Source organism: Lichenostomus cassidix, unplaced genomic scaffold (genome assembly GCF_008360975.1).
Source record: "Lichenostomus cassidix isolate B80296 unplaced genomic scaffold, HeHo_3.0 HiC_scaffold_39, whole genome shotgun sequence".
NCBI lineage: Eukaryota > Metazoa > Chordata > Aves > Passeriformes > Meliphagidae > Lichenostomus > Lichenostomus cassidix.
The window spans coordinates 1,127,120-1,151,269 of record NW_028147446.1 but is presented as its reverse complement, the minus strand read 5'-3'; the positions used below and the strand labels follow the sequence as shown (position 1 = coordinate 1,151,269).

The 24,150-nt window shown below is 59.7% G+C and overlaps 1 protein-coding gene and 2 long non-coding RNA genes across 14 annotated transcripts in view; 2 read left to right on the top strand and 1 right to left on the bottom strand.

Annotated features, from left to right (window-relative positions):
* Nucleotides 1-368: 368 nt before the first annotated feature.
* Nucleotides 369-24,150, bottom strand: part of LOC146422649 (venom factor-like) — a 44,107-nt gene continuing 20,325 nt past the window's right edge. Inside the window, exons 19-43 of one of the 10 annotated variants that reach the window (XR_014847917.1) lie at nucleotides 23,679-23,764; nucleotides 23,151-23,290; nucleotides 22,828-23,037; nucleotides 21,943-22,009; nucleotides 21,380-21,466; nucleotides 20,148-20,351; nucleotides 19,117-19,192; nucleotides 18,223-18,382; nucleotides 17,389-17,484; nucleotides 17,146-17,296; nucleotides 15,570-15,739; nucleotides 13,169-13,210; nucleotides 12,569-12,688; nucleotides 11,036-11,186; nucleotides 10,695-10,746; nucleotides 10,283-10,370; nucleotides 9,434-9,520; nucleotides 7,618-7,723; nucleotides 6,364-6,453; nucleotides 4,846-4,932; nucleotides 4,135-4,218; nucleotides 2,589-2,724; nucleotides 987-1,179; nucleotides 520-572; nucleotides 369-466 (exon numbers count right to left, since the gene is read on the bottom strand). Coding sequence is in view for 6 of the 10 variants with exons in the window: in XM_085045935.1 (XP_084902061.1) it covers nucleotides 1,038-1,179; nucleotides 2,589-2,724; nucleotides 4,135-4,218; nucleotides 4,846-4,932; nucleotides 6,364-6,453; nucleotides 7,618-7,723; nucleotides 9,434-9,520; nucleotides 10,283-10,370; nucleotides 10,695-10,746; nucleotides 11,036-11,186; nucleotides 12,569-12,688; nucleotides 13,169-13,210; nucleotides 15,570-15,739; nucleotides 17,146-17,296; nucleotides 17,389-17,484; nucleotides 18,223-18,382; nucleotides 19,117-19,192; nucleotides 20,148-20,351; nucleotides 21,380-21,466; nucleotides 21,943-22,009; nucleotides 22,828-23,037; nucleotides 23,151-23,290; nucleotides 23,679-23,764 (2,632 nt within the window). In the remaining 4 variants the exon portion in view is untranslated. The other 9 variants (XR_014847918.1, XR_014847919.1, XR_014847920.1 and 6 more) reach the window with 9 other exon arrangements.
* Nucleotides 857-24,150, top strand: part of LOC146422645 (uncharacterized) — a 72,197-nt gene continuing 48,903 nt past the window's right edge. For all 3 annotated transcript variants that reach the window (XR_014848024.1, XR_014848025.1, XR_014848026.1), the window contains exon 1: nucleotides 857-908. This is a non-coding gene — a long non-coding RNA (uncharacterized LOC146422645). The remainder of the gene's footprint in view (nucleotides 909-24,150) is intronic.
* Nucleotides 7,097-7,659, top strand: LOC146422651 (uncharacterized). The gene is made up of 5 exons (XR_014848045.1): nucleotides 7,097-7,159; nucleotides 7,328-7,345; nucleotides 7,389-7,432; nucleotides 7,482-7,556; nucleotides 7,595-7,659. It is a non-coding gene; the product is annotated as an uncharacterized LOC146422651 (long non-coding RNA).

The window sequence follows — 24,150 nt, the reverse complement described above, 5'->3', positions numbered from 1 at the left end:
TGGGATTGGGGTGAAAAGTTTGGGGTTTGGGGTTTTGGGGTGAAAAATGTGGAATTTGGGGTTTTGGGGTGAGGAATTTGGGGAGCAGATTGTGAAGTTTGGGGTGAAAAACGTGGAATTTGGGGTTTGGGGTCTGGAATTTGGGGTGCAGAGTTTGGAATTTGGGGTGAAAAAAGTGGAATTTGGGGTTTGGGGTGCAGAATTTGGGGTGGAAAATGTGGGGTTTGTCCCCATGTCCCCTCTGGTGTCCCTTGTCCCCTTCGGTGTCCCCTTCGGTGTCCCCATGTGCCCTCTGGTGTCCCTTGTCCCCTCCAATGTCCCATGTCCCCTCCGGTGTCCCCACCACCCCCACAGACAGCCCAGCCAGGTGCTCAGAAAATACTTTTTTGATAAAAAAGAATTAGGGACAGAAGGTGACGGTTGGTGACACTGAGGGGTTGGTGGCATCGGGGAGGGGTTGGTGACACTGATGGTTGTTGACACCGGGGAGGAATTGGTGACACCAGGGGTCGGTGACACTGATGGTTGGTGACACTGGGGTTGGTGACACTGGGGTTGGTGACACCAGGGAGGTATTGGTGACACCAGGGAAGGGTTGATGACACCAAGAAGGGGTTGGTGACACCAGGGAGGGGTTGGTGACATTGTTGTATGGTGACACTGATGGTTGGTGACACCAGGGAAGGGTTGATGACACCAAGAAGGGGTTGGTGACACCAGGGAGGGGTTGGTGACATTGTTGTATGGTGACACTGATGGTTGGTGACACCAGGGAAGGGTTGGTGACACCAGGGAAGGGTTGGTGACACTGATGGTTGGTGACACCAGGGAAGGGTTGGTGACACCAGGGAGGGTTGGTGACACCAGGGAGGGGTTGGTGACACCAGGGAAGGGTTGGTGACACTGAGGTTGGTGACACCAGGAAGGGGTTGGTGACACCAAGGAGAGGTTGGTGACACCAGGGAAGGGTTGATGACACCAAGGAGGTATTGGTGACACCAGGAGGGGGTCGGTGACACCAGGGGACAGTTGGGGACTCAGGTGGGACACCCGAAGAGCGTCATGGCCTCGGCGAACTCGGCGAAGTCCTGGCACTGTCCCTGCAGGTCACTGTCCTGGCACGAGTCCTCCGAGGGCCACTGCTCCAGCCACGTGTCCTTGCCGATCAGGTACGAGGGCCTGGGGACACGGGGACAGCGTGGGGACACCGGGGATGGCACTGGGGACAGCCATGGGGACAGCCATGGGGACACGGGGACAGCCATGGGGACACCAGGGATGGCACTGGGGACAGCCATGGGGACACGGGGACAGCGTGGGGACACCGGGGATGGCACTGGGGACAGCCATGGGGACACGGGGACAGCGTGGGGACACCGGGGATGGCACTGGGGACATTGGGGATGACAGTGGGGACAGCGGGGATGGCAGTGGGGACAGCCATGGGGACACTGGGGATGGCAGTGGGGACATGGGGACACCGGGGATGGCAGTGGGGACAGCGGGGATGGCAGGGGGGACAGCCGTGGGGACATGGGGACACTGGGGACAGAGGGGATGGCAGTGGGGACACTGGGGATGGCTGTGGGGACAGCGGGAATGGCAGTGGGGACAGCCATGGGGACATGGGGACACTGGGGATGGCACTGGGGACAGTGGGGACAGCCGTGGGGACACCAGGGATGGCACCGGGGACAGCCATGGGGACATTGGGGATGGCAATGGGGACAGCGGGGATGGCAGTGGGGATGGCAGGGACAGCCATGGGGACAGCGGGGATGGCAGTGGGGACAGCCATGGGGACATGGGGACAGCTGTGGGGACACCAGGGATGGCAGTGGGGACATGGGGACAGCCATCGGGACAGCCGTGGGGACACTGGGGATGGCAGTGGGGACAGCGGGGACAGCCATGGGGACAGGGAGGGGGACACTGGGGACAGCAGGGACATGGGGACAGCCATGGGGACACGGAGGGGGACAGGGATGGGGACAGCAAGGACAGTGATTGATGGGGACAGTGATGGGGACAGCCATGGGGACACTGGGGACGGCAATGGGGACAGCAGGGACAGGCATAGGGACACTGAGGGGGACAGGGATGGGGACATTGACAGGGATAGTGGGGACAGCAGGGACAGGGATGGGGACAGCAATGGGGACAGTGGGGATATAGGGGACAGTGGGGATGTTGGAAGCATTTGGGACAATGGGGACATTGGGGGCAATAGGGGCAAAGGGGACAATGGGGACAATGGGGACAGTGGGGACAATGGGGACAGTGGGGACAATGGGGACACAAGGGACAATGGGGACATTGGGGGCAATAGGGGCAAAGGGGACAATGGGGACTGTGTCCCTCCCCTGTCCCTAACTGTCCCCATCCCACCCCTGTCCTCCCGTCCTTGTCCCCCCATGTCCCTCCCTGTCCCCATGTCCCCATGTCCTTACTGTCCCCCGGTGTCCTAGAGGTCGCTGGCCTGTCCCCACACCAGGTACTGCTGTCCCTCCCGTGTCCCCATGTCCCCATGTCCCCCCCTGTCCCCATGTCCCATGTCCCTCCCTGTCCCCATGTCCCCATGTCCTTACTGTCCCCCGGTGTCCCAGAGGTCGCTGGCCTGTCCCCACACCAGGTACTGCTGTCCCTCCCGCAGGCTCAGGCTGTCCCTGCACTGCTGGTGGCTCACGAATGTCCTCCTGTGGCCAGCGGGGTTCTCATCCGTGCCTGGGGACAGTGACGCCGTGTCACCGTGTCACACTGTCACTGTGTCACACCGTGCCACTGTGTCACTGTGTCACCGTGTCATTGTGTCATTGTGTCACCGTGTCACACTGTCACCGTGTCACCGTGTCACTGTGTCACTGTGTCATTGTGTCATTGTGTCATTGTGTCACTGTGTCATTGTGACACCGTGTCACACCGTGCCACTGTGTCACTGTGTCATTGTGTCATTGTGTCATTGTGTCATTGTGTCACCGTGTCACTGTGTCACACTGTCACTGTGTCACACCGTGCCACTGTGTCACTGTGTCATTGTGTCATTGTGTCACCGTGTCACACCGTGTCACCGTGTCACCGTGTCACCATGTCACCGTGTCATTGTGTCACACCATATCATCGTGTCATCGTGTCATTGTGTCACTGTGTCACCGTGTCATTGCGTCATCATGTCACTGTGTCATCGTGTCACACCGTGTCACCGTGTCACCATGTCACACCATATCATCGTGTCACCGTGTCACCGTGTCATTGTGTCACACCGTGTCATTGTGTCACCGTGTCAGCACGTCACCGTGTCATTGTGTCATTGTGTCACCGTGTCACTGTGTCATCGTGTCACACCGTGTCATTGTGTCACCATGTCACACCATATCATCGTGTCACTGTGTCACCATGTCACTGTGTCACTGTGTCATTGTGTCACCATGTCATTGTGTCACCGTGTCACCATGTCACCATGTCACCATGTCATTGTGTCACCGTGTCATCGTATCATCGTGTCACCATGTCACTGAGTCACACCATGTCACCGTGTCACACCACGCCACCGTGTCATCGTGTCACCATGTCACCGTGTCACCGTGTCACACCGTGTCACTGTGTCAACGTGTCACTGTGTCAACGTGTTGTTGTGTCACCATGTCACACCATGTCATTGTGTCACCGTGTCACCGTGTCACCATGTCACCATGTCACCGTGTCACATCGTGTCACTATGTCACCATGTCACTGTGTCACACCATGCCACCATGTCACCCTGTCACCGTATCACCATGTCATCATGTCACCGTGTCACCGTGTCACACACGGTGCCCTCGTCCCTCCCAAGGTGGCCATGTCCCCTCTGTGGTGGGCACTGCCATCCCCTGTCCCTGTGGTGGCCTTGTCACCCCCACAGTTTCCATGTCCCTCAAGGTGGCTTTGTCCCTTCCGAGGTGGCCTTGTCCACCCTCGATGCCCTTGTCCCCTCCCGAGGTGACTGTGTCCCCTCCCGGTGGTGTCCCCTCCCCAGGTGACCGTGACAGTGTCCCCTCCCCTGGTGATCATGACCGTGTCCCCTCCCCAGGTGACAATGTCCCCTCCCCAGGTGGCAGTGTCCCCAGGTGGCAGTGTCCCCTCCCCAGGTGACAGTACCCATCTTGATGACCGACAGGACCTCCATGATGTAATTGTCGTGGGACGGTGTCACCTCCCGGGCCACCAGCTTCACCTTGTACACTGCGGGGACAGCGCTGTCACCTCCCTGTGCCACCCTGTCACCCTCACCGCGTCCCTCCGTGTCACCCTCACCGTGCCCTTCCCTGTCCCCAATGTCCCCAATGTCCCCAATGTCCCCAATGTCCCCTGTGTTTCCAATATCTCCCATGTCCCCAATGTCCCCTCCCAAGGTCCCCAATGTCCCCTGTCTCCCCAATGTCCCCAATGTCCCCAGTGTCCCTAATATCCCCAATGTCCCCAATGACCCCAATGTCCCTAATATCCCCAATGTCCCCAATGACCCTCTTGTCCCCAGTGTCCCCAACATCCCTGATGTCTCTAACATCCCTAATGTCCCCAATGTCCCCATTGGCCCCAATGTCCCCTCGATGTCCCATGTCCCCAATGTCCCCCATGTCCCCACTGTCCCCAATATCCCCATGTCCCCAGTGTCCCCAATGTCCCCAATGTCCCCAACGTCCCCAATCTCCCCAATGTCCCCACTGTCCCCAATGCCCCCCAATGTCCCCACTGTCCCCAATGTCCCCAATCTTCCCAATGTCCCCAATGTCCCTAATCTCCCCACTGTCTCCACTGTCCCCACTGTCCCCAATGTCCCCAATGTCCCCAATGTCCCCAGTGTCCCACCAAAGTCCACCCCAGGCTCGCAGGCGCGCTCGATGCGCTGGTTGACAGTGATGTCCTCGTCCTCCTCCTTGCGCCTGAAGCAGGTCTCTGTGGGGACATGGGGACATCGTGGGGACATTGTGGGGACATCATGGGGACACCACGGGGACACCATGGGGACACCACGGGGACACCATGGGGACACGGCCCTGACGAGGTCTGCTGTGGCCGTGACTTGTCCCATCACGGCGGTGATGTGTCCCACCGTGGCAGGGACATGTCCCACCGTGACCACGGCGTGTCACCATCATGGCAGGGACATGTCCCCATCCCAGCCATGACAGGTGACACTTTGTCACTGACATGTTCCACCATGATGGACATGTCCCCATCCCAGCCATGACAGGTGACACTTTGTCACTGACATGTTCCACCATGATGGACATGTCCCATGATGACTGTGCCATGTCCCACCATGATGGACATGTCCCCATCACGGCCATGACAGGTGACACCTTGTCACTGACATGTCCCACCATGATGGACATGTCCCCATCACGGCCATGACAGGTGACACCTTGTCACTGACATGTCCCACCATGATGGACATGTCCCCATCACGGCCATGACAGGTGACACCTTGTCACTGACATGTCCCACCATGATGGACATGTCCCCATCACGGCCATGACAGGTGACACCTTGTCACTGACATGTCCCACCATGATGGACATGTCCCCATCACGGCCATGACAGGTGACACCTTGTCACTGACATGTCCCACCATGGCAGGGACGTGTCCCCATCGTGGTCATGACAGGTGACATCTCAATAATGACATGTCCCACCATGGCAGGGACATGTCCCATGATGACTGTGACGTGTCCCCACCATGATGGACATGTCCCCATCACGGCCATGGCAGGTGACATCTCAATAATGACGTGTCCCACCATGGCTGTCCCTGTGTCCCACCACATCAAGGTGTCCCCTCATGGCCATTCTGTGTCCCACCATAGCTGTGACATGTCCCCATCACGGCCATGACAGGTGACATCTCACCACTGCCATGTCCCACCATGGCTGTGACTTGTCCCATCCTGACCGTGACACGTCCCACCACGATGGACATGTCCCCATCATGACCATGACAGGTGACATCTCAACAATGACGTGTCCCACCATAGCTGTGACATGTCCCCATCACGGCCATGACAGGTGACATCTCACCACTGCCATGTCCCACCATGGCCATTCTGTGTCCCACCATGAGGGACATGTCCCCATCACAGCCATGACAGGTGACATCTCACCACTGCCATGTCCCACCATAGCTGTGACATGTCCCCATCACAGCCATGACAGGTGACATCTCACCATCACCATGTCCCACCATGGCTGTCCCACCACATCAAGGTGTCCCACCATGGCCATGGCCTGTCCCACCCCATGTCCCCATGGTGTCCCCATGATGTCCCCGTGGTGTCCCCATGTCCCCACGGTGTCCCCACGGTGTCCCCACGGTGTCCCCATTGTCACCTTCGGCGCAGCGGCAAACTTCTCCCTGGCAGATCTTGCTGAGTTTTCCTCCCTCCTTGTCAGGGTGGTAGAACCGAGTGCAGCGATCGTCTGTGGGGACATGGGGACATGGGGACATCAGGGGACATCAGCTGGGGACATGGGGACATGGGGACAGCAGCTGGGGACAGCAGGGGACAGAAGGGGACAGCAGCTGGGGACATCAGCTGGGGACATGGGGACATCAGCTGGGGACATCAGCTGGGGACATCAGCTGGGGACATCAGGGGACAGCACGGGACATGGGGACAGCAGCTGGGGACATCAGCTGGGGACAGCAGCTGGGGACATGGGGACATCGGCTGGGGATATGGGGACATCAGCTGGGGACATGGGGACAGCAGCTGGGGATATGGGGACATCAGGGGACATCAGCTGGGGACATCAGGGGACAACAGGGGACAACAGAACATCAGCTGGGGACATCGGCTGGGGACATGGGGACATCAGGGGACATCGTCTGGGGACATCAGGGGACATCGGCTGGGGACATGGGGACATCAGGGGACATCGACTGGGGACATGGGGACATCAGGGGACATCGGCTGGGAGACATAGGGACATTAGCTGGGGGGGACATGGGGACAGCAGGGGACATCAGGGGACAGCAGAGGACATCAGGGGACATCAGGGGACAACAGGACATCAGCTGGGGACATGGGGACATTAGCTGGGAAGGACATGGGGACAGCGGGGACATCAGAACATCACGAGGGTGACACAGGTGACACAAGGGACACAGAGGGTGACACAGGGGGTGACAGAGGTGACACAGGTGACACTGGGTGGATGACACAGGTGACACAGGTGACACAGGGAGGTGACACAGGTAACACAGGTGACACAGGGAGTTGACACAGGTGGTTCAGACAGGTGACACAGGTGACACAGCTGACACTGGGGGTGACACAGGTGACCCAGGGAGGTGACACAGGTGACACAGGTGACACTGGGGGTGACACAGCTGACACCGGGGGGTGACACAGGTGACACCGGGAGGTGACAGAGGTGACAGAGGTGACACGGGGAGGTGACACAGGTGACAGAGGTGGTTCAGACAGGTAACACAGGTGACACAGGTGATGCAGACAGGTGACACAGGTGACCCGGGGAGATGACAGAGGTGACACAGGTGACACAGGTGAGCCGGGGAGGTGACACAGGTGACACAGGTGACACACAGGTGACAGAGGTGACAGAGGTGACAGTGCCCACCGATGCTGTAGTAGCTGTAGACGCTGACAGCCGCCGGCTGGATCAGCCCCACCTGGAACCGCTGGTGAGCCTTGAAGGTGAAACACTCGGCGGCCTTGTGGGACACCTGGGGACAGCAGGGGACAGCAGGGGACAGCAGGGGACAGGGACAGGGACAGGGACAGGGACAGGGACACCAACAGGGACAGAGACAGGGAGAGGGAAAGGGACAGGGACAGGGAGAGGGACAGCAGGGGACACCGACAGAGACAGGAGGACAGGGACAGGGGACACCAGGGGACAGGGACAGGGAGAGGGACATGGGGACAGGGACAGGGAGAGGGACAGGGAGAGGGACAGCAATGGGGACAGAGACAGGGGGACAGGGACAGGGGACAAGGAGAGGGACAGGGGACAGCAAGGGGACACCGGGGACAGGGCGACAGGGGGACAGGGGACAGGAGACAGGGGGAGAGGGACAGGGACAGGGAAAGGGACAGGGGACAGCGAGGGGACACCAGGGGACAGGGTGACAGGGACATGGGGACAGGGGGACAGGGGAAAGGAATGAGGACAGCGAGAGGACAGGGACAGGGAGGGGGACAGGGACAGGGGACAGGAAAGGGACAGGGGACAGTGACGGGGACATCGCAGGGGGCACAGGGACATGGGGAAAGGGATGGGGGACAGGGATAGGGGACAGCAATGGGACAGGGACACCGCAGGGGACAGGGGGGCAAGTCAGGGAGGGGGGACAGGGATGGGGACAGGTGACAGAGGGACACGGGCACAGGGACACGGGGATGGGGATGAGGGACAGGGGACATGGGGACAGGGAGAGGGACAGGGAGACAGGACAGGGGACACGGGGGACATGGGGACAGGGACAGGGGACACAGGGGTGGCACTCAGACAGGCTGCTGTCACCTCCCCAACCCCCCCCGTGCTGTCCCCACCTCTGTCCCCACGCTGTCCCCAAGCTGTCCCCATGCTGTCCCCACGCTGTCCCCAACCCCCCAGGCTGTCCCCACCCATCACCCGGAGCCACCCCTGTCCTTGTCGCCATCTCGAGACTGTTTGTCACCAGAAGTGTCCCCAGCTGTGTCCCAATGCCACCTGTGCCCATCCCGTCCCTGTCCCCCTCCTGTCCCTGTCCCCAACCCTGTCCTGTCCCACCCCTGTCCCCAATGTCCCCGCTGTGTCCCCAACCTTGTCACTGTCCCATCTTGTCCCTGTCCCCATCCCTGTCCCACCTTGTCACTGTCCTGTCCCTGTCCCTGTCCCAATTTGACTTTGTCCCATCCCTGTCCCCATCCCTGTCCAGTCCCACCCCCGTCCCCAATGTCCCCAATGTCCCCAGTGTCCCCAATGTCCCTAATGTCCCAGTCCCCATCCCTTTCCTGTCCCCAACCCTGTCCCCAATGTCCCCAATGTCCCCATCCCTGTCCTGTCCCAAATGTCCCCACGCAGTGTCCCCAATGTCCCCGCTGTGTCGCCATCCCTGTCCTGTCTCACACCTGTCCCCAATGTCCCCAACATCCCCAATGTCCCCAATGTCCCCAATGTCCCCAATGTCCCCAATGTCCCCAATGTCCCCAGTGTCCCCAATGTCCCCAATGTCCCCAATGTCCCCAGTGTCCCCAATGTCCCCAATGTCCCAATGTCCCCATGTCCCCAATGTCCCCAGTGTCCCCAGTGTCCCAATCCCCAATGTCCCCAATGTCCCCAATGTCCCCAATGTCCCCAATGTCCCCAGTGTCCCCAATGTCCCCAATGTCCCCAATGTCCCCAATGTCCCCAGTGTCCCCAGTGTCCCCAGTGTCCCCAGTGTCCCCACCTTGTCCAGGTAGATGACCACGTTGCTCCGCTCTGCCCCCTGGTCCAGCTCGAACTTGGAGATGTACCTGTCCACGCCGTCCGACAGCTGGGGACAGCAGGGGACAGCAGGGGACACGGTGACAATGGGGACACAGTGACAATGGGGACAGGGTGACAATGGGGACGTGGTGACAATGGGAATGTGGAACACAAGGGGACACAAGGGGACAGCAGGGGACAATGGGGACATGGTGACACCAGGAGACACCAGGGGACATGGCGACAATGGGGACATGGTGACAACGGGAACATGGTGACAATGGCAATGTGGGACACCAGGGGACACCAGGGGACACCAGGGGACAATGGGAATGTGGGACATGCAGGGACACATGGGGACATGAGGGGACAGAGGTGTCCCCAAGGTGTCCCCAGGCATCCCCAAGGTGTCCCCATGTCCCCAGGGTGTCCCCGCGTGTCCCCAAGCTGTCCCCAGGGTGTCCCCAAGTGTCCCCAAGGTGTCCCCATGTCCCCAAGGGTGTCCCCAAGCTGTCCCCAAGCTGTCTCCAAAGGTGTCCCCAGGTGTCCCCAAGCTGTCCCCAGAGTGTCCCCAAGGTGTCCCCATGTCCACAGGGTGTCCCCAGGGTGCCCCAAGCTGTCCCCAAGGTGTCCCCATGTCCCCAGAGTGTCCTCAAGGTGTCCCCAGGATGTCCCCAGGTGCCCCAAGCTGTCCCCAAGGTGTCCCCAAGGTGTCCCCAGGTGTCCCCAAGCTGTCCCCAAGGTGTCCCCAAGGTGTCCCATATCCCCAGGGGTGTCCCCAAGGTGTCCCCAAGCTGTCCCCAGCTGTCCCCAAGCTGTCCCCACTGACCCTGCGCAGGTCCTGCACGTCGGGCGCGAAGCCGGTCAGCATGGACACGTCCAGGATGGACATGGTGGCATCGACGGTGTCCAGGAACCTGTGGGGACAGCGCTGAGGTCACCTCTGTCCCCAAACCCCAGCGTCCCCAATGTCCCCCTGTGTCCCCATTGTCCCCAATGTCCCCAGTGTCCCCAGTGTCCCCAATGTCCCCAATGTCCCCATTCCCCTCACTGTCCCAAATGTCCCCAACCCCCCAGTGTCCCCAATGGCCCCTCCCTGTCCCGAATGTCCCTCCCAGTCCCTGCTGTCCCCAATGTCCCCATCCTGTCTCTGATGTCCTTGTCCCCACTGTCCCCACTGTCCCCAATGTCTCCAATGTCCCCATTGTCCCCAATGTCCCCAGTGTCCCCAATGTCCCCACCTGGTGCAGATGTTGATCTTGATGGACCTGATGACATCCTCCTCTTCCCTGCCTGGTTGGGGACAACGAGGTGACATCAGAGGGACATCGAAGGGACATCAAGGGGACAATGAGATGACAATGAGGTGACAATGAGGTGACAATGAGGTGACATCAAAGGGACATCAAAGGGACATCAAAGGGACATCAAAGGGACATCAAAGGGGACAATGAGGTGACATCAAGGGGACATCGAGGGGACATCAAAAGGACATCAAAGGTGACACGGGTCACGCCCAGGGGACACCGGGAGCTCTCCGGGTGACACTCTGGGGACAATGAGGTGACAGCTGGGGACTCACCCTTGTTCACCCTCTCCACGGTGACGTTGAGCTCAAACTTGTCACACTTGTTGTCCCTCTCGGGGACCTTGGCGTGGTACACTGTCACCACTGTCATTGTCCCCTGGCCGACGCCCTCCGCCCTCACCGTGAAGTCCTCGTTCAGCTTGGTCTGAGGGGACAGGGGACATTGGGGACAGGGGACATCGGGGGGGACAGGGGACACTGGGGACAGGGGACATTGGAGGGGACAGGGGACATTGGGGACAGGGGACATTGGGAGGGGACAGGGGACATTGGGGACAGGGGACATTGAGAGGGGACAGGGGACATTGGGGACAGGGGACACTGGGGACAGGGGACATTGGGGACAGGGGACATTGAGGACATCAGGAGGGGACAGGGGACATCGGGGGGGACAGGGGACATTGGGGACAGGGGACATTGGAGGGGACAGGGGACATCAGGAGGGGACAGGGGACATTGGGGACAGGGGACATCGGGAGGGGACAGGGGACAAAGGACATTGGGAGGGACAAGGGACATTGGGGACAGGGGACATCAGGAGGGGACAGGGGGTTGGGGACATTGGGGATGGACAGGGGACAATGGACATCGGGAGGGGACAGGGGACATTAGGAGGGGACAGGGGACATTAGGAGGGGACAGGGGACATTGAGAAGGGACAGCGGACACCAGGAAGGGACAGAGGATGTCCCCAGGAGGGACAGGGGACATCGGGAAGGGACTGGGGACACTGGGGACAGGGGAGGTTGGGAAGGGACAGGGGACATGGGGAGGGACAGGGGACACTGGGAGGGACAGGGGACGATGGGAGGGGACAGGGGACATCCCCAGGAGGGACAGGGAGGGGACACAGAAGGGACAATGACAACCAAGGCCATGGTGATGGGACAGGACATGAGGAGACCCAGCGGTGACAGTGGCAGGGTGACAGGTGACAGTGACAGGTGACAAGTGACAAGTGACAAGTGACAAGGTCATCCTGGGACATCCCAGGCCTTGAGAGGACACAGAGTGGACACGACACAGAAGGGACAATGACATCCAAGGCCATGGTGACAGGACAGGATTATCCCGGGACATGAGGAGACCCAGAGGTGACAGTGACAGGTGACAGGGGACAATGACAGGTGACAATGACAGGGTGACAGGGTGACAGGGTCATCCTGGGACATCCCAGGCCTTGAGGGGACACAGAGTGGACACGACATGGAGGGACAATGACATGAAGGGACAATGACAACCAAGGCCATGGTGACAGGGCAGGATTATCCCACGACACGAAGGTGACACATGACAGAGTGACAGGTGACAATGACAGGTGACAGTGACAGGTGACAGGGTGACAAGATCCCAGGCCTTGAGAGGACACAGAGTGGACAATGACAACAAAAGGACAATGACATCCAAGGCCATGGTGATGGGACAGGACATGAAGAGTCCCAGCGGTGACAATGCCAGGTGACAATGCCAGGTGACAATGGCAGGTGACAATGGCAGGTGACAGTGACAAGGGCGGTGTCCCCGTACCTCGGTGGAGCGCGCCACCAGCGCGTTGCGGTTCTCGATGCGGTACTTGACGGGGCTGGCGCGGCGCGGCAGCAACACCGAGACGTCCAGCTCCAGCTGCTGCTGGGACCGCGCTGTCACCTGGTACTGGGCAAGGGCTTGGAACACCAGGATGGTGGCCTGAGGGGACAGCAGGGTCACCATGGTCACCATGGGTCATCATGGGTCACCATGGGTCACCAGGGCTTGGAACACCAGGATGGTGGCCTGAGGGGACAGTGGGGACAGCAGGGTCACCATGGTCACCACCTGGTACTGGGCAAGGGCTTGGAACACCAGGATGGTGGCCTGGGGGGACAGTGGGGTCACCATGGTCAGCTGGGGTCAGCTGGGGTCACTATGGTCAGCTGGGGTCACTATGGTCACCATGGTCACCACCTGGTACTGGGCAAGGGCTTGGAACACCAGGATGGTGGCCTGAGGGGACAGTGGGGACAGCAGGGTCATCTGGGGTCACCATGGGTCACCAGGGCTTGGAACACCAGGATGGTGGCCTGGGGGGACATTGGGGACAGCAGTGTCACCATGGTCAGCTGGGGTCACTATGGTCACCATGGTCACCACCTGGTACTGTGCCAGGGCTTGGAACACCAGGATGGTGGCCTGAGGGGACAGTGGGGACAGCGGGGTCATCAGGGGTCACCATGGGTCACCAGGGCTTGGGGACAACACCTGGTACTGCGCCAGGGCTTGGAACACCAGGATGGTGGCCTGAGGGGACAGTGGGGACAGCAGGGTCACCATGGTCAGCTGGGGTCACCATGGTCACCATGGTCACCACCTGGTACTGAGCCAGGGCTTGGAACACCAGGATGGTGGCCTGAGGGGACATTGGGGACATCAGGGTCATCATGGGTCACCAGGGGTCACCAGGGCTTGGAACGCCAGGATGGTGGCCTGAGGGGACAGCAGGGTCACCATGGTCAGCTGGGGTCACCATGGGTCACCTGGGGTCATCAGGGTCACCATGGCTTGGGGACAACACTTGGTACTGTGCCAGGGCTTGGAACACCGGGATGGTGGCCTGAGGGGACAGTGGGGACACTGGGGTCACCCGGGGTCAGCTGGGATCACCATGGTCAGCTGGGATCACCATGGTCACCATGGTCACCATGGGTCACCATAGGTCACCAGGGCTTGGAACACCAGGATGGTGGCCTGAGGGGACAGTGGGGACAGCAGGGTCACCACCTGGTGCTGGGCTAGGGCTTGGAACACCATGATGGTGGCCTGAGGGGACAGTGGGGACATTGGGGTCAGCTGGGGTCACCATGGGTCACCAGGGCTTGGAACACCAGGATGGTGGCCTGAGGGGACAGCGGGGTCACCATGGTCACCATGGGTCATCATGGGTCACCATAGGTCACCAGGGCTTGGAACACCAGGATGGTGGCCTGGGGGGACAGCAGGGTCACCATGGTCACCATGGTCAGCTGGGTCACCATGGGTCACCAGGGCTTGGAACACCAGGATGGTGGCCTGAGGGGACAGTGGGGACAGCAGGGTCACCATGGTCAGCTGGGGTCACTATGGTCACCATGGTCACCACCTGGTACTGTGCCAGGGCTTGGAACACCAGGATGGTGGCCTGAGGGGACAGTGGGGACAGCGGGGTCATCAGGGGTCACCATGGGTCACCAGGGCTTGGGGACAACACCTGGTACTGCGCCAGGGCTTGGAACACCAGGATGGTGGCCTGAGGGGACAGTGGGGACAGCAGGGTCATCAGGGGTCAGCTGGGTCACTATGGTCACCATGGGTCACCATGGCTTGGGGATACCAGCTGTGTGTCCACCTGGTACTGAGCCAGGGCTTGGAACACCAGGATGGTGGCCTGAGGGGACATTGGGGACAGCAGGGTCACCATGGTCAGCTGGGGTCACCATGGGTCACCAGGGGTCACCAGGGCTTGGAACGCCAGGATGGTGGCCTGAGGGGACAGCAGGGTCACCATGGTCACCATGGGTCATCATGGGTCACCATGGGTCACCAGGGCTTGGAACGCCAGGATGGTGGCCTGAGGGGACAGTGGGGACAGCAGGATGGTCACCATGGTCAGCTGGGGTCACCATGGGTCAGCTGGGGTCATCAGTGTCACCATGGCTTGGGGACAACACCTGGTACTGGGCCAGGGCTTGGAACACCAGGATGGTGGCCTGAGGGGACAGTGGGGACAGCAGGGTCATCAGGGGTCAGCTGGGGTCACCATGGTCACCAGGGTCACCACCTGGTAACCATACCAGCGCTTGGAACACCAGGATGGTGGCCTGAGGGGACAGTGGGGACAGTGGGGTCAGCTGGGGTCACCAGGGTCACCAGGGCTTGGAACACCATGATGGTGGCCTGGGGGGACAGCAGGGTCACCATGGTCGCCATGGGTCATCATGGGTCACCATGGGTCACCAGGGCTTGGAACACCAGGATGGTGGCCTGAGGGGACAGTGGGGACAGCAGGTTCATCATGGTCAGCTGGGGTCACCATGGGTCACCTGGGGTCATCAGGGTCACCATGGCTTGGGGACAACACCTGGTACTGTGCCAGGGCTTGGAACACCAGGATGGTGGCCTGAGGGGACAGCAGTGTCACCTGGGGTCACCTGGGCTTGGGGACACTGGTGGAGAGCCACCAAGAGCTTCCGAATGACCTTTGGGCATTTTGGTGACCCCAAACCCCTCAGATGTCCCCAGAAGGACAACCTCCAGCCCTGGTGGCCCCAAGGGTCCTTTGGTGACCCCCCAACCCCTCAGATGTCCCCAGAAGGACAACCTCCAGCCCTGGTGGCCCCAAGGGTCCTTTGGTGACCCCCCAACCCCCTCAGATGTCCCCAAAACCACAACGATCCTTTGGTGACCCCAAAGCGCCTCAGATGTCCCCACTCCCACCCCTGCCGTCCCCAGAGCCACCAAGTGACCCCGAGGTGTCCCCAGGGGTGTCCTCAAGATGTCCCCAGAGGTGTCCCACCTGGGTGGATCCATAGCCTCCTCCATAGATGTTCTGCTGGGCCAGCCAGCGGACCACCGGCCCGGCCAGCTCGGACTTGTCCATCTCCAGCAGGGCCAGCAGGGCGTAGGAGGTCCCCTCGATGTTGTAGGTGTGAGCGTTGTTCTCCTCCCAGCTGACGCCGGCGCCGCCTGAGGGGACATCGGGGACACCGGGGGGTTGAGTGGTCATCTCCCCCTAACCCCAAATTCCAGCCTTGGGTGAGGTGTCACCTCAGGAGAACCTTTGGAGAACCTCAGGAGAACCCAAACCCATCTACCCTGACCCCGAATTCCAGCCCTGGGTGAGGCTGAAGTTCTGCAGAACATCAGGAGAACCCAAAACCACCTTTGAAGAACCCCACGAGAACCCAAAACCACCTTTGAAGAACCTTGTGAGGACCCAAAACCACCTCCTTCCACCCCAATTCCAACCCCTGTTGAGATGTCACCTCAGGAGAACCTCAAGAGAACCCAAAACCACCTTCGGAGAACCTCATGAGAACCCTTTGGAGATCTCAGGAGAACCCAAAACCACCTCCTTCCTCCCCAGTTCCAACCCCTGTTGAGATGTCACCTTTGGAGAACCTCAGGAGAACCCAAAACTACCTTTGGAGAACCTCAAGAGAACCCAAAACCACCTTCAGAGAACCTCATGAGAACCCTTTGGAGATCTCAGGAGAACCCAAAACCATCTCCTTCCACCCCAATTCCAACCCCTGTTGGGACATCACCTTTGGAGAACCTCATGAGAACCCTTTGGAGATCTCAGGAGAACCCAAAACCGTCTCCTTCCACCCCAATTCCGACCCCTGTTGGGACATCACCTTTGGAGAACCTCAGGAGAACCCAAAACCACCTTTGAAGAACCTCATGAGGACCCAAAACCACCTTTGGAGAACCTCAGGAGAACCCAAAACCAGCTTTGAAGAACCTCATGAGGACCCAAAACCACCTTTGGAGAACCTCAGGAGAACCCTTTGGAGATCTCAGGAGAACCCAAAACCACCTCCTCCCACCCCAATTCCAACCCCTGTTGAGATGTCACCTTTGGAGATCTCAGGAGAACCCAAAACCACCTTCAGAGAACCTCAGGAGAACCCTTTGGAGATCTCAGGAGAACCCAAAACCACCTCCTTCCACCCCAATTCCAACCCCTGTTGAGATGTCACCTTTGGAGAACCTCAAGAGAACCCAAAACCACCTTCAGAGAACCTCAGGAGAACCCAAAAAACACCTTTGGAGAACCTCAGGGGAACCCAAAACCACCTTCAGAGAACCTCATGAGAACCCTTTGGAGATCTCAAGAGAACCCAAAACCATCTCCTTCCACCCCAATTTCCAACCCCTGTTGGGACATCACCTTTGGAGAACCTCATGAGAACCCTTTGGAGATCTCAGGAGAACCCAAAACCACCTCCTCCCACCCCAATTCCAACCCCTGTTGGGACATCACCTTTGGAGAACCTCAGGAGAACCCAAAACCAGCTTTGAAGAACCTCATGAGGACCCAAAACCACCTCCTCCCACCCCAATTCCAACCCCAGGTGGGACATCACCTTTGGAGTGCCTCACGAGGAGCCTCTCGGTCTTGAGCTTCCCGGCCAGGGCCAGCGCGTAGGACGCCAAGGCCACCGTGTAGGGCCGGGCCAGCTGCTCGTAGCGCCTGGCCACGAACTCAGCGGCTTTGTTGATGCTTCCCTCCAAGCTCTGGGGACACAGGAGGGGACAATCTGGGATCTCAGGTGGCTTCCGTGAGGGTTTGGGGACCCTCGGGTGGCAGCGGCGGTGGTGGGACTCACGTTGATGTGGTCCTTGCAGATGTCCTTGGCCTCCAGCAGGGCGACGAGGACGAAGGCGGTGAGGGACACCTCGGGCTCGGCGCCGGCGTAGCCACCCTGGGGTGGAGAAATGGGGGAAAAAAGGTGGATTTTGGGTTTTTCTGGAGAGTTGGGTGGTCTGGAGGTTGGAGGTTGTTCTGGAGATCTGTGATTGACCGGGGTGAGGGACAGCTGAGGGACAGCTGAGGGACAGCTGAGGGACACCCAAAACTGACCCTAACTTCACCCAAGGAACACCTGATCTTCACCTGAGGGACACCTGATCTTCACCCATGGAACATCTGACCTTCACCCAAACTTTGCCCAAAAACCACCCAAACTTCACCTGAGGGACATCTAAGGAACATCTGATCTTCACCCAAGGAACACCTGACCTTCACCCAAGGAACATCTGACCTTCACCCAAGGGACACCTGATCTTAACCCAAGGAATGACCAAAAACCACCCAAACTTCACCTGAGGAGCACCCATGGAACATCTGATCTTCACCCAAGGAACATCTGACCTTCACCCAAACTTTGCCCAAAAACCACCCAAACTTCACCTGAGGGACATCTAAGGAACATCTGATCTTCACCCGAGGGACATCTGACCTTCACCCAAGGAACACCTGACCTTCACCCGAGGGCCACCTGACCTTCACCCAAGGGTCACCTGCTCTTCACCAAGCTTTATCCAACAAACACCCAAAACCACCCAAACTCCACCCAAACCCCACCCGAGACCCTCCCACCCTTCCCCCAGACTCCACCCGAGCTTCGGCCACCCTTGGTGACCATCAGGTGTCCCCATACCGTCATCGACTTCATGAGGACCGGTCCGTCCTCCTGGAAGACTCCGTCCGGTTTCTGCTTGTTGAGGATGAGCCACTTGGCCGGACCGCAGATCTGGCTGTGCTCGATGTCCGTCAGCTTGCTGGCCATGGCGAACACCTTGACCACGTAGGCAGTCAGCCTGGGGATGACAGGTGGTGGTGGTGGGACACCTGAGCGTGGTGGTCATGTCACCTGCCCCAGGTGGTGGTGGTGGGACACCTGAGCGTGGTGGACCTGTCACCTGGCCCAGGTGAGGGTGGTGGGACACCTGAGCGTGGTGGTCATGTCACCTGGCCCAGGTGGTGGTGGTGGGACACCTGAGTGTGGTGGTCATGTCACCTGGCCCAGGTGAGGATGGTGGGACAGCTGAGTGTGGTAGTCCTGTCACCTGGCCCAGGTGAGCGTGGAGGTGGTGGGACATCTGAGCGTGGTGGTCATGCCACCTGGCCCAGGTGGTGGTGGTGGGACACCTGAGTGTGGTGGTCATGTCACCTGGCCCAGGTGAGGGTGGTGGTGGTGGGACACCTGAGCATGGTGGACCTGTCTCCTGGCCCAGGTGGTGGTGGTGGGACACCTGAGCATGGTGGTCATGTCACCTGGCCCAGGTGGAGGTGGTGGGACACCTGAGCATGGTGGTCACGTCACCTGGCCTAGGTGAGGATGGTGGGACACCTGAACATGGTGGACCTGTCACCTGGCCCAGGTGAGGGTGGTGGTGGGACACCTGAATATGGTGGTCATGTCACCTGGCCCAGGTGAGGATGGTGGTACAGCTGAGTGTGGTGGTCATGTCACCTGGCCCAGGTGGTGGTGGTGGGACACCTGAGTGTGGTGGACCTGTCACCTAGCCCAGGTGAGGCTGGTGGGACTCACCAGGTGCTGGACGGTCGGTTGAGGAACGCGGCGTAGGAACTGTCCGGTTTGCGGTAGGCCAACTGCTGGGTGTAACCTGCGGGAGATGGTGGCTGGTCAAGGGGTGGACATTGGTGGCCTCAGGTCACCAGTGTCCTCCAGGCACTGGTCAATTTGAGGAGTGTCCAGAGGTGGCTTCAGGCCACCAATGTCCTCCAGGCACTGGTCAATTTGAGGAGTGTCCAGAGGCGGCCTCAGGCCACCAATGTTCTCCAACCATTAGTCAACGTGAAGGGTGGCCAGTGGTGGCTTCAGGCTGCCAATGTCCTCCAGGCATTGGTCAATGTGAGAAGTGGCCAGCGGTAGCCTCAGGCCACCAAGGTTCTCCAACCATTGGCCAACACAACAACCAGGGGTGGTTTCACCTGAACACCTGGAGGTGGCCTCAGGCCACCAAGGTCCTCCAACCATTGGCCAAAACAAGGGGTGGCCAGTGGTGGCATCCAGGTCCTCCAGGCATTGGTCAGTGCAAGGGGTGGCCAGAGGTGGCTCCAGGCCACCAATGTCCTCCAGACATTGGTCAGTGTGACATGTGTCCAGGGGTGGCTTCAGGCCACCAAGGTCCTCCAAATACTGGTCAGTGTGAGAAGTGGCCAGTGGTGGCATCAGGCCACCAATGTCCTCCAGGCATTGGTCAATGTGAGATGTGACCAGGGGTGGCTTCAGGCCACCAAGGTCCAACCATTGGCCAACAAGAGGAGTGTCCAAGGGTGGCTTGAGGCCACCAAGGTCCTCCAGATATTGGTCAATGTGAGAAGTGGCCAGTGGTGGCTTCAGGCCACCAGTGACCTCCAACCATTGACCAAAACAAGGAGTGTCCAGGGGTGGCTTCAGGCCACCAGTGACCTCCAACCATTGACCAAAACAAGGAGTGTCCAGGGGTGGTGTGAGGCCACCAAGATCCTCCAACCATTGGTCAATGTGAGAAGTGGCCAGTGGTGGCATCAGGCCACCAGTGACCTCCAGGCATTGGTCAGTGGGACCATCCCCACCTTTTCTGATCAGTTCGAGGACTTCTATCCGGCGGTCAACGCCGAAGCTCTCCCACTGCAGGGTCTTGTCCAGGTAGTGGACAGCGATGACCGTCGGGGTCATGCCGATCATGTTCTGCTCGCCGCAGCCCGACGGGGTGACGATCAGGTCCTTCAGCTTGGCGCCGTCGATGGCCTTCTCCACGATGATGGACACCGGGTTGCCTGGGACACCAGGGGACATCTCAGCGTCTGGGTTGTCCCACCTGTCCCACCACCCTGAGATGTCCCACCTGGGATATCCCACCTGTCCCACCTGTCCCACCAACCCGGATGTCCCACCTGTCCCACCTTGAGATGTTCCACCTGTCCCACCCTGAGATGTCCCATCTGTTCCACTACACTGGGATGTCCCACCTGGGATATCCTGCCTGTCCCACCTGTCCCATCCCAAGATGTCCCACCTGTCCCACCCTGAGAGGTCCCACCTATCCCACCAACCCGGATGTCCCACCTGTCCCCCTTTGAGATGTTCCACCTGTCCCACCAACCTGGGATGTCCAACCTGTCCCACCCTGAGATGTTCCACCTGTCCCACCTTGAGATGTTCCACCTGTCCCACCCTGAGATGTCCCACCTGTCCCACCAACCTGAGATGTCCCACCTGGGATATCCCACCTTGAGATGTTCCACCTGTCCCACCAACCCGGGATGTCCCACCTGTCCCACTACACTGGAATGTCCCACCTGGGACATCCCACCTGTCCCACCTGTCCTACCCTGAGATGTCCCACCTGTCCCACCTGTCCCACCCTGAGATGTCCAACCTGTCCCACCAACCCAGGATGTCTCACCTGTTTCACCACCGCACTGGGGACACCTCAATGGCCACTCAGGTGACACACTGGGACAACCCCAGGAGGCCACACGTGACCACCTTGAGGGGACAACCCTTCATCCCAAGGTGAAGGTGGACACGGTGACATCACTGTGTCTGGGACACCTCAGGGACACCACGATGGCCACTCAGGTGGCACACTGGGACAACCCCAGGAGGTCACACTTGACCACCTTGAGGGGACAACCCTTCGCACCAGAGTGAAGGTGGACACGGTGACGTCACCACCCCAGGGACACCACGATGACCACTCAGGTGACACTGGGACAGCACCACCAGGCCACACCTGACCGCTCTGAGAGGACAACCCTTCCTCCCGGGGTTGTCCCCACCGCTGTCCCCTCCCGGCGCTCACCTTGGATGCTGACTTTGGTCTCCGACTCGGTGTTGGGGACGATGTCCGAGAGGTCAGCGGCCTTCACCTTCTCCTCCTGCACCCCATCTGTGGCGTGGGGTGGACATGGTGACCCCCAGAGCTCCCAGGTCACACCACGATGTCCCTTGTCCCTCCAGGGTCACACCAGGATGTCCCTTGTCCCTCCAGACCTCCCATGGCCACACCACGATGTCCCTTGTCCCTCCAGACCTTCCAGGGTCACACCAGGACCTCCCTTGTCCCTCCAGACCTCCCATGGCCACACCACGATGTCCCTTGTCCCTCCAGACCTCCCAGGGTCACACCAGGACCTCCCATGGTCACACCACGATGTCCCTTGTCCCTTGAGACGCCCCAGCTCCGTGATGGGATGTCCCTTGTCCCCCAGAATGCCCCAAACGTGACCTTGGGGTATCTCCTTGATCCCTCAAGATGTCCCAAACCCACAGCTGGACCTCTCTTGTCCCCAGAGATGTCCCAGCCCCACAGTGGGGTGTCCCTTGTCCCCAAGATGTCCAAGCCTGGCCATGGTGGTCACTCACTGACTCCCTTCTTCTGCGGGTCCAGCTCGACGATCTTCACTGTCTTCTGCATCCGCATCCCCTCGGGCTGCCCAGGTAAAGGTGGAGCTCAGGTGGAGCTCAGGTGGAGCTCAGGTGGAGCTGAGGTGGGGCTGAGGTGGGGCTGAGGTGGGGCTCAGATGGAGCTCAGGTGGGGCTGAGGTGGAGCTGAGGTGGGGCTGAGGTGGGGCTGAGGTGGGGCTGAGGTGGAGTTGTCCCTGAGGGGACAACCCTTCATCCCAGGATGAAGATGGACACAACACCATGGACACCTCAGAGACACCTCAACGGTCACTCAGGTGACACGCTGGGACATCCTCAGGAGGCCACATTTGGCCATCCTGCAGGGACAACCCTTCATCCCAGGGTGAAGATGGACACATCACCACGGACACCTCAAGGACACCTCAATGGCCATCCTGAGGGGACAACCCTTCGTCCCAGGGTGAGGATGGACACATCACCATGGACACCTCAGGGACACCACAGTGGTCACTCAGGTGACACACTGGGACATCCTCAGGAGGCCACATTTGGCCATCCTGAGGGGACAACCCTTCATCCCAGGACGAAGATGGACACAACACCATGGACACCTCAAGGACACCTCAATGGCCATCCTGAGGGGACAACCCTTCAACCCAGGGTGAAGATGGACACAACACCATGGACATCTCAGGGACATCATAATGGTCACTCAGGCCATCTTGGACAACCCTTCATCCCAGGGTGAGGATGGACACAACACCATGGACATCTCAGGGACACCTCAGTGGCCACTCAGGCCATCCTGGACAACCCTTCATCCGAGGATGAAGCTGGACACATCACCACGGCCACCTCAAGGCCACCACCACGGCCACTCACCACAACTCGGAGCTTCTTCTTGACTCCGTCGCCGTACTGACCGCGGACGGCGGCCTTGACCTCGATGTCCAGCAGTCCGAGCTTGAGGGGGACGATGACGAAGGACACGGTGCGGGACGACTCGCCCTTCACCCGCAGCGTCTGCTGGAATCGCCGCTTGGCCGTCGAGGCGCTGCACAGGTCGGGGTTGTGGACCAACTCCACGCGCACCTGGGCGGGGACAGAGGGGACGCCGCGGTCACGCGGGGAGGGGACACCTGAGCAGGATCCAAAACCACGTCCGGAGAAGGTGGTGGGAACCCAAAACCACGTCCCCAGCTGACCGTGATCTCGTGCAGCCAGTAGTTGTAGAGGATGGCGCGGATCTCCACCTGCTCGTTCCTCACCACCGAGTAGGGCAGGCGCAGGTCGATGAAGAAGTTCTTCATCACCGTGATCTCGTAGGGGTCGGCCACGCACAGACCTGCGGTGGGGACACACCAGGGGGGTTGGGGACATCTCGTGGCGCTGAGGTGGCACCGAGACCTTCTGAGGGACCTGAGAGGCTTCGTGAGGTTTGGGAGATTCCTCAAACCCTCAAACGAGTTGTCCCAAGGTTGAGGAGATCCATCAAGTCCCATGGACTTCTCCCAAGGTTTAGGAGATCCATCAAGTCCCAGGAGTCCTCAGAAGGTTTAGGAGATCCCTCAAGTCCAAGGAGTTCTCAGAAGGTTTAGGAGATCCCACAAGTCCCAGGAGTCCTCTTAAGCTTTAGGAAATTCCACAACTCCAAGGAGTCCTCCCAAGGTTTAGGAGGTCCCTCAAGTCCCAGAAGTCCTCCCAAGCTTTAGGAGATCCCACAAGTCCCATACCCTTGGATGGAGAAAGGCTGACCGCCAGGACCTCCCAGGTGGTGATGGAGTCCTTCAGGTACACAGGCAGCGTCTTGGCCGAGACCCTGGAGAGGACAGGAGTGACCAGGAGGGACATGGACCACCCCAGCCAGGCTGAGGGGATGTCACCACGGGATGTCCCTTGTCCCCAGAGATGTCCCAGACCCACAGTTGGACCTCCCTTGTCCCCAAGATGTCCCAAACCCACAGTTGGACCTCCTTTGTCCCCAAGACGTCCCAAACCCACAAACCCCCAGGCAGGACCAGGAGCTTGGAGGTGACCCCTGAGCAGACCACAGGTGGTCCTCAGCCAGCTCCAGGGGGTCAGTGGTGACCATGTCTGGATTTGGGATGACCATGTCAGGATTTGGGGTGACCATGTCTGGATTTGGGATGACCATAACCAGTTTTGGGTGACCATAACCAGTTTTGGGGTCTCCAGAGCTGTCCG